Source organism: Lonchura striata, chromosome 5 (assembly GCF_050655825.1).
Source record: "Lonchura striata isolate lonStrDom1 chromosome 5, ASM5065582v1, whole genome shotgun sequence".
Classification (NCBI taxonomy): Eukaryota; Metazoa; Chordata; class Aves; order Passeriformes; family Estrildidae; genus Lonchura; species Lonchura striata.
The window spans coordinates 11,737,629-11,755,032 of record NC_140707.1 but is presented as its reverse complement, the minus strand read 5'-3'; the positions used below and the strand labels follow the sequence as shown (position 1 = coordinate 11,755,032).

Sequence of the window (17,404 nt, the reverse complement as noted above, 5' to 3'; positions counted from 1 at the left end):
CGGTTAGCCAGTGAACACAAATGAGATGTTAGATGCACTAAACCATGCAAATGAAAAAATTACCTTCACAGTTAATCTTTTCAATGCTGTGACCATTCTCTTATCAGGTTTAAACTGTTTTTAAGTCACTGGAGAAAGACCAGTTTACTCCAGTTGCCTCTGTGTGGCTCTTGTGTGCTGCCAAAGTTCACACAAGGCTCCAGGAGCGCTCCTTTTTTCAGGGTTTACATCCCTTTACACAACAGCAAAGTTGAAATAAAATTTGATGGTTTTTAGTCATCATCATTTCTCTGTATGTTGTCTAGACAGTTTCATTCACAAGTTCACTACTACATTACAAAAGTGAATTAACTGTTGGTTTATTAATAATTTGTTCATTGCTGATGCATTGTATTCGTAAGCAGAACTACTCCCCACTGTACACCATGAAAGAAAAATTCAGTTGGATTCTCTTGATTACTGTCTGTTAAAAAATACAATCCAGTTGTACTTTAATATAACTCGATAGCTTTGTACAAGTTTGTCCAAATGAATTTATTACATTAAAAAGCACCCATAAAGATAATGGAAAAAAAAAATAGTGTGCCATACTAAAATTATGAAAGCTAGAAGTACAAAAGTCTTATGTTTCCTGCAACCACACCCTTGACTGACAAATTACCTCGATCTTCAGAGTGTAAAGGTGTCACAGTCCTGAAAAAGGGCTTGAGGATGGATGAGTTTATTATGGTGTTGATTAAAAAAACCCCAACATTCTTAGTCTGGAACTCTTTCCAGTGTCCACAGCCAATACTTTTCTCTGTGAGTTCATGCAGATGTAGCAAAGAGTTTGTTATAGGGGAACATTTGGTTATTTGCAAGCTTTGGAATGCATGGAGAGGATGAGATGAGCATGGCATCAGTCTGTCTGTCCCACCTGATCCAGCTCCCTGTCAGTGAAAGGACTAAGTCCTTTGTAGCCACCGTAGTTTTTCGAAGTACCATTTGCAGCAACTGGGCTTGTATCCATAGGACAAATGTAGTCTGTTGATTCGTCAAACTTCTTTTTCCTTAAGTTTCCAAAGTGCGAAAATCCAAGTTTCTTTGGCTAAAATAAGGAGTCAACACAAGTAGTTTGAGTAAAACAAGTAAAGTTGTTCTGTAAACATTCAGAATCCTCCCCTTTTTAAATTACTGCTATCCCCTGGTCGTTCAAGTACGTAGTTTCTGAATTAACTATATTTGTTCTCAAATTTGGGTTACAGTGGATGCTAAATGCATTTACAGGATGTTCCTTCTAAGAAAAGACAGAATAGATTGCTTGTTTTCAGGAGCTGATTAAACAGATACATAGTAAAAGGCCTGGTATGTAGAATTAAGGGGAATGTAGCACTCCTAGAATTCACCTCTCCCTGCCTATGCTTGTCCCTTTCTTCATAATTCAGAGTAGAGAAGTCTGACACTGACATCTCATTTTTGACAGCGGTACCTACCCGAACTTTGGCAGTGGTGGTCAGAGGTGTGTATGCTGCTGACTCCATGGTTTCTCTTTTTTCTTGTTGTGCCTCTGGCCCGATTAACACGTTAAAATTGGTGGTGAGGTGGCGGCGCAGGAGGGTCTTTTGGGGTGGGATATTCAGGAGCATGGCCAGCGTGTCGCCGTTGAAGCGGGGTTCCAGAATCTGGGAAAAGGGCAGGATGATTATTTTTTTATATAAATATTTGCAATAGTAAACTACTACAGTGCTCAGCAGAGGATTTCTCACGAAGTACCCGTTTACATTAGATCTTTTATGGCTCACTCATGATACTGGGGTTTGAAAGGGAAATACCTGAAAGGAGCCAAGAAAAAACGCTGAATGTGATCAGGCAACTATGTGTTTATATTTATCATCAAATCCATCAACATGTTATATATAATATATATTATATTCATATGTATATTATATATATTATATATATATAATAATAATATAATATATATTTATCATCAAACCATACATTTGTTTGGGTTGAACAAGTTTCCTTTCAGAATTCTCTGCTCTACTCAGAGTGAAAACTTAATCTTAGTATGATTTCTACTGCTGCATTTTTGCAAAAATTCTACAGCACTAGAATCATGGTATTTCAGAACCCTGACATCACGGAGCTGCAAATAGTTCTGAATGTTTTGAATGACAAAAAAAGGTCATTCCGGCCTGCTGTGACTTCAGGGTGGCTCAGAGTTCTGGTAAATCACTCAAAGAAACACTCAGTGATGCCTTATCAAAAAGCAACTTTTACACAGCACAGTTCAGGTTTCCCTTTCTGTGCTGCTGTCATACACTTGTGCACAGCTCAGCTTATAGAAAGTGTTTTATAGAAAGTGATTATAGAAAGTGTTTTAGCTGTTCCTTTTTTATTTTAGTTTTCCTTTGTAAAATGAAGATGCATGGATCAAAGAGGCTCCTTGGAAGGCTGGATCGCGCTGTCACATTACAGATATGTTTGTTTCTTTCTGCTTGATGAACTTCAGATAAAAGATGGTTTTATATTACAGCCTGTCAGTTTTTAATAGTGAAATGGTAAATTCTTACGATCAGGCCCCCGTGCACTCCGCTGCCTCGAAGGTTGGGTGCATATTCTGCCAGATCCACTGATCTGAGCCATTCCATCACCCTGTGGTTGGACCACTGCACCACGTCGGAAGGAGAGACGCTGTTCTGTTGGAGGGACCACAACAGGTGATGACACCACAGCCTGCACTGTGTGAGTGTGCACAGCTCGTATCTCAGCTCAGACTAAAACAGCCTCCCTCCTCTTCCTCCACTTGTTCTTCCCTGACTGAAGGACTGTTTCTCTTCAAGCCCCTTTCAAGCCGTCTCTGATGAGATGGCAGACCTGGTCTAGTACTGATGAAACCCCATGTGTTGCATCAAGAAGTACAACAGCAGAGATTACAGATTACAGGAATAAAAAGAGAATGTTTGACAACACAGTTATTGACAGTGTTTAACGCTAAGGAAAAACTGTGTTGGTCAGGTAAGGCAAAAACCTTACAGATTTTAAAAATTAGGTGAGGCAAAGACAAGTCAGTCCAAATTATTCTCTTGGAAGATGAATTAGCTTTTTTTTTCCACTGTGCATATAACTTATGAAGAGAAATGCATGAGATTCACCTAATAAGTCACATAGCTGCTGCTTTAGGTGCAAGTCCCTAGAAGTTCTACCACTGTACACTGCTGACTTACCATCCCCTTTGGCTGGGACCAGGTAATTTGTGCTTGCTTAAAGTAATTTATTTCAACATTCTTTTACCTCCTCAACTGGCCTCCTGCGCAGACAGTGGGGATTGAAGCCGTTGACATGCAGCACATGAATGGCACATTTAATACTCAGGTGATGCAGCTGACTGGTGACTTTCAGGAAGAGAAGATCATTCTGTGAAGAAGAGAGACTTTCAGAACACAAACCAAAACAGATATTCTCCCCAAGAAGAAAGAGTTTAAGTTCACTGTGTAGTTTTATGTAACGCTACACTAACTGTCATTTAGGAAAGATGAAAGTTTATACTTAAAAGAGGGTTTGGGTTTTGTTAGGGTGGAAGTTTGAAGGGGGTTCTGGTGTTGGTTTGTTGGGGCTTTTTTTCCCATTGCACCAGAGCAACACCTGGCTAAAAAAATGAGGGCAGGAATGTAGCCTTTTAAGGATAATCCAGGACTTAATTATCCAGACTTGGGATGAGAATGGGAAGAAAACACACAGTGGCTGTGTGTGGTTCATGGTGTGCTGTGGATGTAGTCAGAGCTGTACAAATCACTGGATTTTCTGCTGTTACTTTGCTGAATATTGTTGCTAACTTAATGTGGAGAACAACAAGCTCCAGAGGTTACACAGAAACAGGTAATTTTACTTTTAATTGTGGTGTGCTGCATCATATTGAAAGAAGGGCTTTGTATAAATTAGCTCTAACATATTACTTATTTTATGGACCTTAGGAACAAATTCCATGCACTAGGCAGCACAAAGGAGTTACTACTGGTACTATTTTCATCTTGCAAAAATTCTTTAACTGCTCACATTCAAAGGAAAATCTTAAAAGTTTTTGCTTATTCGGAAGTTAAAATTGGTGAAACTGAGGAAAAAGACTGTACTTACCACAGTTAAGTACTGCAACATCCTCCCATCTACTCTGGATTCATGAAACTGGTCTTTATACTGGGGTAAGCCAATGTCATCAAGCCACCCTGCAGATATGAGAGCAATGGGCAACCAAATCCAGATTGGTGAGAATGAAGCCCTCCTCCCCTCTTGCCTGGCCTGGCTTCTTTAGAGGCATGCAGGTGGCTCATTCTGCCTGTTCCCCTTTCCTGAGGACAGCCTTTTGCCAGCAGCCTGAAAGCAATTCCCATCAAGCAGCTTTGCCCACACCAGCCCTGTGATATTTGACACGCAGCAGGTGATGGAGCACATCTTCTGCAGCACAGTGGAGCTCTTCCTAGACTGAGCCCACCCATCTGATTTCCTGCTGTCTGACAGAGTTCTCCATAGCATACCGCAAGCTTTAGGTCTGTGTGTCAAGAACAACACAAAAATCCTCAATTCTTCTATGGGGAAACTTAGTGTTTTTTAAAAGATGTTTGGTAACTGCTAAAAACATGAGTCAGGCTGCCTTTTCATAGAGGTGGGAGAAGTTCCCTCCCAAACAACTCCAAACACTTACGTGTCACCCAGATATGATCAAGTTGTGCAGACTTCTCATCTTGTTTTGCATTTATAGCTTTAATGGCCAAAACCAATTTCTTCCTGTGGAGTGGATGCTTTATCCCCATTTCCTGCAAAAAAAAAAAAAAAACAAACCATTAACAAAGACTTTGCCCTGCCTCTGGTTCCTTTCCTCACGTGAGGTAACTATGAAAATTGATACTTTGGATTTCAGAAAGGTAGAGCCAATGGTTTGGAGGGGCTTGGTGGGACAGAACCAGGAGGTAGAGAGAAGCAGTGAGTACCTTTTCCATGTCCTGAGGTGTGGCAGTCAGCAGCGTGTGGCCTGACGTCACCCACTGCCGGGCAAAAATCACGTACTGGCCCAGGCCAAAGTCCTCAAGCCAGTTACAAACCCTCTCAGTGCTCCACTGAGCAAACGGGGCGTTGTGGTCGCTGAAAAAGCATAAGAAAGATTGGGAAAATCTCAAAGGAAAGAAGGAATTGGAAAGCTCATGGTGTGCCAGAGGCAGCACCACAGCAGATCTGTTCTGGGCTGTCCTGGGAATTTGGCAGCCCAGCCACAACCTGTGAACAGTTGCAGGGAAGATAAGAATTTCCCATCTTCTGTTTGAAAAAGGGGGGAAGGGAATTGCTGAATCCTCGTCATTATGCAGATGAGGAGATGATTATTCTCCTTGCTCTTTAAAAAGGTGAAATTTTTGACCCTCCACCAAGCAGCCAGTGCTGCAACTTGCAGGCAGGGAAGATTCTCAAGGACAATTTTTGCAACCAGAGAAATTCTTTCCAGCTGTTGTGGAATTCCACAGCGCTTGGGCAAAACTCCCCAAGAGGAGGGAGTTCGGCTACGTTGGGCACTTTTAACAGCAGCAGGGTGTGGCAGGGGGAGGAGGAACCTTTACCTCTTCTGGCCTTTGGTGTCCTTGGAGCGGGATAAGCGCGGTCCAGCTGTAGCCCGGAGCCCTCCCCTTCGAAACTCTGCCAGCCCCAGGTCGTCTGCAGGGAAGTTACCTGACTGAGTTCTTCGGATTCTTGCAAGACAAGAGTGCCACGACAGGACTGTTAGCTGCTGCCAGAAGAGGTTTGTTCTGCATGGAAACTACAGTGACAACTAGCAGCTCCGTGCATCTCCCTGGAAACCACAAATGCCAGATTCCACAGGCAGCTGAAGGAGTTCGAGGAAACTCAGCCTGGACCTAACTCTGGTGGAAAATAAAGGAGCTCCACAGAGCAGCTGTAACACTTTGAGCCAATTAGTAATTCAAACTTGGAAATGGATTGCTGAAGCAGATCGAGTGGACAGAGTGCAACTGTGCCCTGCTTTCTGTTCCTTCTGTTTTCCCTTATTTTTTTACCTGGTGTCTTTTGTAATGAGCAAATTGCTACAATTTAATTTTTCATGGCTAATTAAACTGCTGGCATGCTAAATTAATAGCATTAAGACGAGAGCAGTGCCTTATTTCTTTCACCAGCATGATGCTGTGAACACTCCCAATATTTTTTCCACCCCATAGTGTACATAAGAACACACCTGTGCCATCCCAAAGCTGCTTTTGCTCCCCAAATTTTAGGTTCTTCTTGCTACAGATAATTGTAGATTTTGCCGGGAATTAATTCTCAGCTGAAATGCTTTGACAATGAATAATAATAATAAAAAAAAGACCTTACTTTCCCCAGATTTTCTTGATCCCTTTTGGACTCTTTCTGTTTTCTGGAGACCACGGAGATTGTGGACTCGAATCCGTTCCCGAAGAGAGAGGTGAAAGGTCATCTGAGACCACTGTGCCATCCATGTTCTCTGTTTCTCCTGGGTTAAGAACAGTATTACAGTCACATTTTATACTCATTGTTGATAAAGTTGTTGTCTGGGAGGCTGATGTTTAAATGCAGAACGTGATATGAAAGTAGAGATACTTATAAAATCATTATTTTATTGTAAAAAACCAAAAACGCTCAGAAGGTGAAAAAATAGCTGGACACTTGATTAAAAAAAATAAAACATTGGGTAAAATAATTCTGTTATTTCAGTCTTTTCTATTTAACTATGTTATTTGAATTAGTTTAAGGTCTTCTTGCCTGCTCTTAATACCTCAACTCCTCCATCAAAAGCAGTGGGAATTTTCCTAAATTCAGTGAAAACATAACGAATCAGGAATAAGTGTCATAAAAAGAAACCCCATGTGAATGCCACACAGCAGGAGCTATTACTTCATTTCAGTACTGCATGTAAAGGAGTTCAGTCTAGAGGGCCCAGCTGGGATTATTATTTCGTAGGGAAAGGGAGGGAGAAAGGAAGGAAACAAAGTGAGCAGCAAAGGAGCGTTCAAGTTGCATCTTGTTTGGATACAGTACCTAGCGCAGGCGCACTGACACTCCTGCTGCGATCTTCAGTCATCCCAAGAAGCAGAAAGCCAGATGGAGGAGCAAAGAAGATACAAAACACCAGCAAAATAAAGTTACAGAAGGGCAAAGTGGTTAAGCTAAGCATTAAAAGCAGAAACAAAAAGAAAAAGAAGCAGCTGTGCTTGACGTGGAAGTGAATACGCACAAGCCCTGGGAGCTCTGTACAGATCATCTTAAACAGGTGGGGATGCTAATGGATCTGTTTGGGCTTTCCTAAGTATTCTTGCAAAGTTTCAGCTCTTTAAGCAAAGACTACAGGGCTCTATGAAGCCTGCAGAGTATCTGAAATGAAGCAGTGGCTAAGATTACATCGAATTGCTCTGAAGCACAGAATTGGAGGTGGAATGAATTCACTGCATGTGCAAGAAACAAACCAACCCGCAGAAAAAAATTCTCTTAAATCAGTGTATTTAAGAAGCCATTGCTTGTTTCAAGAAAAAGGAACATTTTCTTCACAAGCTCACCCACCCTTGGATAATCCTGCAGTTAAAAGACACTGCAGCATGGCTCATGCATTGCCTACAAAGCTGCCGTCACAGAAAAGCTCTTTTAAAACTCCTAAACAACCACAACCTGCAACCTTGAAGTTGCAGTGTGCTAGCAGCTTTAGGGACCACAAGGCCCTAAAATTAACCAACCCCCACCAAAGGAAAAATACTACAGCCAAACAAAAAAACCATCACTGTAACTTTTAAGGTGCAGGAAGACTTCAGAATCACAAGGGTTACTCTTGTGCCTGAGCTCCCAAGCCCTTCAGTCCTAAAAAAATACCTGGTCCTGTGCCTCACTCTTAACACCTTTTTGTCAACAAATCTGTGCTTAAGGTGCCACTGAAAAGAAATTAATACAGGATTCCACAGGGCTGTGGTTGTGGAATGGAAATATATTTGTAGTTGCAAAATCCACTGATGTTTTTCTGCATGCAGTATATTTAATTTTCACTAGTGGGTCCCCCACAACTAAGCAACCAACAGAGCTGATAGAGGGATTTTTACCCAAAATGTTCATGCTTTTTGATGGTTGTACTGTGAAGTTTCAAATGGTATTGTCAGGTGCAACAGAGAAAAAAACCCCTCAAAATTAAACCCATTCTTCCATGAACTATGGGAATATTTCTGGTATTTGTTAAAAAAAGAAAAAAGAAAAAAAGTAGTAGTCGGACATTCCTTGAGTGAAGCATGTGAACATCACAGTGCATTGTTCTGGCACAGCAGATTCTATCCCACTTTATGTCCCAACCCCTCAAAGAGTTTGGGGGAGAGAGGCACAGGTACATACTCAGGCCAGGGATGCTGTTGTCATCGTTGTCACTCGTGCCACACCCCTCTGGGGAGCTGTACATCCCCTGCTCTCCGTTCTGCAGGGCTCGGGGCAGCTTTCCTGGCAGCGTTTGGTACTTGCTGCCTTTCCCCACTGGCTTACTCTGCTGTTTTTAAAAGAGGGAAAGATAAAATAAGTACAAATTGCTCCCAGCATCTGCAATCCGGTTCACAATGTTCTTAAAGCTGAGAAAAACGTATGGTTCAAAATGACTCCACTCCCTGCAAATTCCTGCTTACAGATAACTCAGTTTAAACCCATCCATCAGCTGAGACACAGCCTTGCCTTCCCTCATCTGCTCCTCCCACTTCATCCACTCTGCGTTACTTTAAAATATATGTTAAATATTACCTGGTTTTGCCATAAGAATTTTTCTAGCTGTCTCTCTTTCCTCCAGGACCCTGCCACTATTTAATTGTTTAATCTTTTCATGGTCAACTTTCATAGCACCAAATATGTGTTTAGTTACTTCTCAGATCATTTTTTCTCCACTAGACTTTATGTGCTTCTGCCTCACAACTGTATCTCAGGAATTCAACCCAAAAGTATTGGTACACCTCAAATTTTCACAAGCGTATTTCCTACCACCATTAATAAGAGTAAAAGAATCAAAACCAAAGTTAGGATACAGAAATATAAGTTTTGTAAGGACAAAAGTATCTTTGCATAGTCAGAATTTTAAATGTGAAGTTTTTTTTTGTTTTTGTTTTTTTTTTTTTTAAATAATTACAGTTAAATATAATTGCCAGTTCTATTACAGAACCTAATTTTCCTTGCATTCAAGTGATATCTACTTGGGCACCTTGCTCCTTTCACAAGGGCAGATGAAATATTCCTATAAATCTGATGGATTTGAGCCTTATAAGTTACTTTTCCAGGCAAAGCATGTGTTTCACAGAAGTACTTTTGCCTACAGTTTTGGAAATGGCTTGTTGGGATTTCTTCAATGCTGAATCCAGATGAAGAGATGGACAAGCCAACACTGGGTGAAAGCTGTAGGACAGGGATGCTTTTTGAGACAAGCAGTGAACCTGCAGCTCCAGCTGACATTATTAGGGGGAATGGTGTGTTTTGAAATAAATTCCCTATGATAAATGTTTCAGTATCAGAACAGAGGTTTCATAGGAGAACTCTGCACTGGAAATATGCAAACTATATTTAGTACAGAGGAACATACAGTGTGCTTATTCAGTAAACCCCATCCCAACAACATTTTTTCAAAACATTGTGACAGGATGACACGTTAAAAATTCTATGAGATAACCACTGCTTTATCTGTTCTTATTCCAAGGCCTAGAGGATTCTTTGGATACAACTGCAGGCCAGATTGCTCAGTTCCTCAACTCTCCTGCTCTTTTTTGGCAACTGCAGGAGTACATCCTGACTTGTACCAAAACTATTGTAAGAGTAGAGAAATTGTGTCTTACATCAGCAGTGAGACTGACTGACCTCAGCTTCATGTAACAAACTTAGATTAAAAGTAAAAAACCAAAAAGATTTCCCTCTCAAATCTTTACCCCCTGTGTTGTTTGTCAGCACTGGAACTATGCAAACATTTTGAAGAGAAAATGAATATAAAATGCAAACCAGGCATACCATCACAGCACATCACAGCACACCCCACCAGAGAATTGTTAGGGAAGGTTGCAGTTAATATACCTCTTGTTCTACAACAGGCTGTGCTGGTTTTCCATCTACATACTATGGAGTTTCAGGGAGGGCAATTTCAAAGTTTTGTGGAAAAAAGCAACAGACAAATGTTAGTATTAACATACATACATGGAACATCAAATGTAGTCTTATTGCTATAGAGATGGTGCTTAACATATGGACAATATATTACAAGGACTGTTACCTCTTAATTTCATCTCAATCCAATATTTAATACTAACTGTGTTTGTTCATTCCCCACTCTACAAAATTCCTGTTTATGTTCTGTCGTGATCAAAGGAATTTTGCTATTTTCAGGTTTCTGGGTGGTCCTTTTAGAATTGCATTGAGCTGGGAACACAACAGCTGTTTAACAGACCAATATGAAAACAGCTGACATAAAATAATACACACAATCCTGTATGGATCCATCTGAAACCACAAAGAGCTCCGACAGAAACCAAGTGATAAAAATTCCACCACAGTTAGGTCAGGGACACCAATGTGGTTTATTATTTTATTATTATTATTGCTAGAAGCAGTGGGAATTTAAGCTTTGAGCATGGCAGAATAACACCAGCATAAATGTGTAGGTCCAGCCTTATCACAGCATATCACAGAGATAAATTCAGACTTTTGGTTTAAGACAAGAAAATAACTGAAAGTTGCAACAAGAAAACCTTTATCAATTCTTCATGGAATGAAATGTTAGGTCTGATTTGTTACGTGTGTGACTAGAATCAAATGAATGCAGCACAAATTTCACAAGTTTCATTTTACTTGGTCAGTATCATCTCTATCAATTCAAGAAAAATATTAAAATATTTTTTAAAAATTTAAAAATTCAAGAATTGGAGCAATCATATGACTGGTATCTGATTTCAATGGCATTACTGGGTCTAGATCACCTGGTATTAAGCCTAATTTGAGTACAGAAAACAACAACAGTCTCACAAAGCGGAATTTTAAAAGTGCAGAAAAATGTCAGTGTACATAATGACAAAACAGGACTGTGGACCACAATATAACAAGACTTTGCAAATTGGGAAGTTTTTTTCTGGGGTGGAATGAAAGCCCTTGAAGTGCTCCTGCTGCTGTAACTAAGGCAGCATCGCTGCCACCTTCAGGAATGCTAATTTGGATCAGGGAAAACACTGTTACATGCACACACCCAAAAAGGAATCCTAGCTGGAAATACCCAGTCCCAACATTTAGCTACTTTCAGGATTAGCTGCCTTAATATTTTTGATGATATGGAAGTAAAAAAAAATACTTTAAAAAAAAAATATAAACAAAATAATACTGCAGTTTAACAAAATGATTCCTTGTTATTTCTTGTATTTCACTTAAATATTTTTGTTTCTTTAAGGACCAAAACTGAATTTGAAGGTGTCCACATGAGTATGTCAACCAGTTTTGAAGGTGGGGGGGAAAAAGAACCTGAGCTGTTTTAGGGCTCCTTCCCCACATACAGAGTTAGTGGTGGTTAAAGTTACTATAAGTATAACAAAAAGAATATTTATACTTGATCTTTGTCTTTTAGCTGTGACATTAAACATCAGAAGCTGTGATTACAGATAAACCAACCTTTTCCAAGGATTCGCTCTGCAAGTCTTCTAAACTACTTGACTTTTTTTTCTGTGGAAGCCTTAAGAAAGGGACAGGCAGAAGAGCAGCAGTTAATAAAACATGGTTTGTTTGCACAGCAGCTGCATAAGCCACACAATGTCTGCATCAAACCTAGCTCAGAATTAAAAGATTCATTTATTTTATTGTGGTTTTAGTGCAGTGAAAGGCAGCCAGGCCCAGTGGGCAGCTGTAGCCTTGTATCTCTAGGTGGTTTAACAAGCACATTTTAACAAAAACTCTCTGTGAGCAGTGTGCAACATTAAGGTATTTTAAAAAGGAAAATTATTTTACATTTCAATGACAGTTACTCATTGTTACCTATTTGTGACTTCCAACGATTCTTCCTGCTGAGAGTTTAAATTACTTGGAGGTACTGGAATGCTTCCACTTTAAATAGAAATAAACTTATATAAAAATATAGAAAATATGATATATAAACATAAACACATAAATATAGTTTATATCAATAAATAAAATATAAATCTATATAATGAATTTATATTTTTATATATAATATAGTATAATATAGTATAAGATAGTATAAATTCTTATCTATAACATATTTATAATATAAATATATTTATATTATAAAAATATTTACATATAAAATATATTACATATAAAAATGCTGATTTATTCCTATAATTTAAACCTTAAACATCTAAGTATTGCAAACCTCCACAACAAGCACAGCTTTCACAATGCCCAAAACTGCAGCAAAGCCAAGAACAGTCAAGAGAAGATGCCAACAGTTAAATAACTCATAATACAATTTATTATCCAAATAGTAGAATTTTTAGCACCACAGGAGAAAGAAAGGTCTTGCCTGATTTCCATGGCTTTGTGTGGTACTGGAGGGAGCACAGCTGGTGACAATTCTCCTGCAGAGGCCTGGGTAAGATACAAGAGTTTCAAGCTTGTAGTTGTGGTGTTTTCTGCTGAATCTACTGTGCCCATACCAAGAAATACAAAAATTCGACCAGGGCTGACCTCTCACCCACATTACTACAGAGAAACCAACAGAAAAAAATCATCTGTATGGCAGAACCTGCTTCTAGAACATCTATACCTCTGTTTTCAGTAATTCTCCTTGTGAGTTATTCAGAAGATTCCACTTCCTTAAAGTTGCCTCAAGTTCCTCTTCGCTGCCACCAGAGACAGGAGAGCCTGAAACATTAGAGAGCAGAAGTAGAAAGGGAGAAAAACAGGAAAAGTTTGCTTTCTGCAGTATCAGGTCATCAATCCAGAGCATCATGGCTTGTTCCTTGCTTCTTTTTATTGATTTACTTAATGAACGTTCAGAGAGAGATTTACTCTCATTCCCTGTTTTTGTGTGTTAAACACATTTACACTCATTCCCTATTTTTGTGTGTTAAACACAAGTTTCCATTCTGCCATGCAAGGCCTAAAAATATTGTTATTGCTTGTTCATGTGATGGTGTGCATGGAACAAAACTGTCCTTTCAGAAGGTCAAGTGTCCCAGATTCAAGTCAGTGCTGAAAATTATGGTGGTAACTTAAAATTAGATTGTCCTAAAACCCACTCCACTTCCTACAGTGTCAATGAGAAATGGGACAGGGATTTTTTCCCCCCCACCCCAGATTTCGAAGTTAAATACACAGAATTGTGTGCAGCAAAGCAATGTGGGTTTTCAGTTGTTCCTCCAAAAAAAAATTTGTCTCATCAGCTGTCAGGGTTTTCCTTAGTGGAAGGGAAATGAGTTCTCCCTCTCATTTATGGATTATTTTATGCTGTGAAATATGGCTGATGGTCACAGGTCATAACGGTCACAGGAAACACCACATAAACTAAAAATAAAATCAGGAAATTATTCACAAGCCATTTTACCATGAGCTGCAATCATTATGTCCTTGACCCTCCTGTACTGGCTCAGCAGCAGTGTCAGCTCCTCTATCCGACGGTCCTGTGGAAAACATGAAACAAATTAAATGACATTTTAAATTCTTCATTTTTAACTGCAGAAACACCGTACTACATCTCTGTGATTTGAATGAAAACAGACTCGTCTTTCACATGCTTTGTAAAGAATGTTATTTGCCTTTGTACACAATATTTGCTGGACAATGTGAAATTACAGATGTAAGGAAACCAGAGGAGTTTGCCATTAGAGTGTTTTTTGAGAAATAAATGCTATGAGCCACATTAATGTTCTCAAGAACTAATGTTTCACAGTCAGGATTCCCCACTTGCTAAAGGAAATTTTTAGGGAGGCATGTAATTGTTTATGTGATCATATATGGTGTGCCACCATGCAGGAAAATCCGACAAAAATTGATTTATTACCACAAAAATGACAGTCTCCTGAAGCCTGAATTCCCTTTCTCATTTAGTCCTTTTAGAAAGTGCAAGGACCAATGTTATTTGGAACATTTCAGAGATTCAAAACCATAATTTCATTCTTAACATGCAGAACAAGGATTGTTTTCTCACCTTTTCTTCATTTGCAGCCAATAATGTCTCCATTCCTATCTTCAACCTCTGAACTTCTTGGTCTGAAAATGTTTTAAAATGTTGTAAGAGAAATAAGACTTGCTACGTTTACTGCAAATAGATGCTTTGTGGTACTTTCCCTATGTTCTTACTAATAACCAAAACCATGTCAGTGGCATGGCTAATGTACTACTAAACTACATTTAATGTGGATTCTTTTCAGAAGCTGAACTATTAAAAATATTGCACAATACAAACATTTTGGTTTTTCTTACAAAAGAGTACATAACACTATTTTAAACTAAGTCAAGCAATGGAAAAGAAAAGAAACGCTGAAGCTCATTTTGCGAAAGATGGGAGTGTGCTTGCTGTTATATTTAAGGAAATAATTTAAAGTAGGATTGAAAATATATTCCATCTGAGAAGTAGTTAAAGTACATCCATGAACTTGGGAATAATGAAAAACTGGTTTGATATAAGGAAATTCTGTAAAATGTTATTTACTTAAATGTTTCAGTATGGGTAACTTGGTTTAAATCTACGTCACGAGCTAATGGAGAATTTTCTCACCCACAATTTAGTGACAGATGGTTAGGGTTAGGTAATGTTAAATCAAGTCAATTAAAACACCCTCTCTGAAATTTATGAGGTTGTTAATCACGTCCTAACTTTGCTGAACCAAAACTCTCATTTTTGTCTACACAATAGTCCCAGCAAGTCTTCCTGAGGAAACCAAGTGTGATGGAGACAAAACCTGAAATAATTCCTCTCTTGTAACTACCACCTCCAGCTGTTCATGCTTTGACATTAAACCAGAGACAACTGTCCCCAAAAAACATGAAAACAGATATGGCAGCAGGCATGAAGGGAGAAAGGGGAAAGAAAATCAACATTGCCAAAGAGCTGTGAAAAAAGGTTTTACAAATGAGTGTTGAATACACAATGTCATAGCTAAACTATTTGAAAAAGCTGTAATTAGTTTTTATTGCAGGGATTCTGGAAAGTGCACACCTTGAAATGATTAAGTTTAAAACATGTAAGTAAATCTCACAGGTGTTTTCTCAAAGAAGAGACACAGGACATGCACAGGCACAGCCAAATCAAAAACTAAAGCCAGCAGGCAGTGGGCAAGCGATTGGGAGACTTTTTTAAAAAATCACGGGCCTACTAATTTCTCTTTATAAATATTAGACATCAAAAAGGACTGGTGTCAAGGTAGATTTAAGCACACTAAATCAAATTTTACTTACAATATTAATGAACATCATCAAGTATGGGGACATTTATTCAACTTTTTTTTTTTTAATTTAATGCAGTGATTTAAAATAAAAAAAGCCTAAATCCTCCCCTCCAAAGAGAAAGGATTTCAATTAAAGCTGTCTTTCTCATTATTAAATGGGGTTTATATATGTGCAAATAAAAGGGGGTAATTGCTAATTTTGGCTCTGTTAACCTTGACAACGTCCCTTTGAAGTCCAACATTTGATTTGTGAACCTCTGACCTTTATTTCTGCAGTAAAATCTCACTGAGCAGGGAAAGGAGCTGTCTGCTTGCTGCAAGCAGTGAAAGCAGTGTCTCATGTGTGTTACAATTAGACAGCCAGATCTAAACAAACATGGAATATTTGTTGCTGCAGAAGGCATCTGAGTTAACACTGGTGTGAAAGGAGCAGTGAGATAAAGCCAAAAGGGAATTGCCAGGCTTACGTTTTTCTTTTAGCCTTCTCCTATAAACTTCCTCTACGATGGTAAGTGGTGAGAGTCAAATAAAGTATGCAGAAAAAGCACATATTAGATCAATCTTGCAATTTAATTAGGATATGCATTCTAGCAGACTACAAATACATTCACATCATTTTTCAACTTTATTTGAGAAGACCACCTAAAATTCTGATAGATCAATAATTTTTTTTTGTTTGCTTTCAGAAGGATTGTTACTGTTTCCGTTGAAATACAGTCTAAGTGCTTTCCTTGATGGATTTTGTAGAGGGTTTGATTCTTCTGCCACTGGAATCAAGGACAGTTTCACCACATTTCTACAAGCTGAACGCTGCTGAGCTCTAGATTGACTGTCATACCACTATCTTCCTTTTGAAATACCACAAATTATTTGGGAATCTCACAGAAAATACATAATTCTATTAGTAGAAGGGTTCTTCTACCAAGCACTGCTGTTAGACAAACTAATTTTCTGGTTAGACATGCAGCTCTCTACATGCACAAGCTCTGCAGCTGAGTGAGATCACCACAAGGAGATGTTAAGTCACTTTGTTGGAATGAACCAGAGGAAGCTCTTGGGAAGCCCTGGGAAGAGGGAAGCACAGCACATGGAAATGCACATCCCAGCCTTGGGAAGCCTCAGTTGGCCCCCACGGAATCTGTCAGAGCAGCAAAGCTGGTGCCCTGTGCTAAACCGCACACAAATCCTCTGCAGGGCCGAGTGTCGGTGCTGCAGAGAAGGAAAAGAGGTCCCTAATTCCATGTTCTCCTGGCAGGAGCCCCAGGGAGGGAATATTTCAGAGAACTGTGGCACCACGGGTTGAGACCAAAGGCTAAACAAACTGGTTTGTTTGCCATTGACCTGTGTCAAGAGAAACAAACAGAAACCTGCAGTATCAGAGACCTCTAAACCAGTCCAGGCTGGCAGGGACACTGAAAGTCCAGACTTTGATGGGACAGGGAGCTTGAATGAGACACAGTCATGAAGAAAAGAAACAATGACTCTTTTAGGATATTTGGACATTGAAATATTAGGTTTAGCTACTACTGTGACTCTTTTTTTTTCCCCCTAAAAACCAGAAACTGTAAAGATTTTTTTGGAGAAATTTTCAAGGTGCACCTGCAAAATAAATTCCCATTGCACTACAATGAGTCTTTACAATTATAAATAAAACACCAACAGAAACTGTTTTAGGGCCCTGATGATACTTATTTAAATTTGTGCTGCCTCTAGACTGGAATAGAGTTTCACACATTAAAGGCCTCTTACTTGACCAGAACACAGAATGAATTGACACTACTTTTCCTCCCATAATAAACTTTAACTCCATTCTTGTATTGCTTTGGATCTCTTTGCAAGCTGCTACCAAAGCAAACTTAAAACAGAATTTTTAATTTTGTTTCCCCTCCTCTTACCTCTTTCTGCCACTTCAGTGTACGAGGAGGTCCTGGAGAGCTGACTTTGCAAGCGTTCTATCTCTGCATCCTTGAGAGCCAGCTGCTCCTGGAGCTGGGCTATCTCAGCCTGGAAAAGAGCACAGCAAAGGC

The 17,404-nt window shown here is 39.2% G+C and overlaps 1 protein-coding gene across 50 annotated transcripts in view; it reads right to left on the bottom strand.

Moving 5' to 3' along the window:
- PPFIBP2 (PPFIB scaffold protein 2) overlaps positions 1-17,404 on the bottom strand; it is a 96,440-nt gene that overhangs the window by 3,094 nt on the left and 75,942 nt on the right. For 22 of the 50 annotated variants that reach the window (XR_014955319.1, XM_085579674.1, XM_085579677.1 and 19 more), the window contains 20 exons: positions 17,273-17,381; positions 15,845-15,877; positions 14,138-14,199; positions 13,535-13,610; positions 12,755-12,852; positions 12,512-12,576; positions 12,004-12,072; positions 11,644-11,704; positions 10,066-10,107; positions 8,365-8,512; positions 7,036-7,068; positions 6,352-6,490; positions 5,586-5,714; positions 4,968-5,118; positions 4,682-4,793; positions 4,117-4,205; positions 3,277-3,399; positions 2,556-2,681; positions 1,473-1,661; positions 917-1,087 (listed from right to left, as the gene is read on the bottom strand). Coding sequence is in view for 39 of the 50 variants with exons in the window: in XM_085579674.1 (XP_085435800.1) it covers positions 917-1,087; positions 1,473-1,661; positions 2,556-2,681; positions 3,277-3,399; positions 4,117-4,205; positions 4,682-4,793; positions 4,968-5,118; positions 5,586-5,714; positions 6,352-6,490; positions 7,036-7,068; positions 8,365-8,512; positions 10,066-10,107; positions 11,644-11,704; positions 12,004-12,072; positions 12,512-12,576; positions 12,755-12,852; positions 13,535-13,610; positions 14,138-14,199; positions 15,845-15,877; positions 17,273-17,381 (2,025 nt within the window). In the remaining 11 variants the exon portion in view is untranslated. Of the gene's footprint in view, positions 1-63; positions 1,088-1,472; positions 1,662-2,555; positions 2,682-3,276; positions 3,400-4,116; positions 4,206-4,681; positions 4,794-4,967; positions 5,119-5,585; positions 5,715-6,351; positions 6,491-7,035; positions 7,069-8,364; positions 8,513-10,065; positions 10,108-11,643; positions 11,705-12,003; positions 12,073-12,511; positions 12,577-12,754; positions 12,853-13,534; positions 13,611-14,137; positions 14,200-15,844; positions 15,878-17,272; positions 17,382-17,404 lie in introns of all 50 variants that reach the window. The other 28 variants (XM_085579682.1, XM_085579666.1, XM_077784386.2 and 25 more) reach the window with 10 other exon arrangements.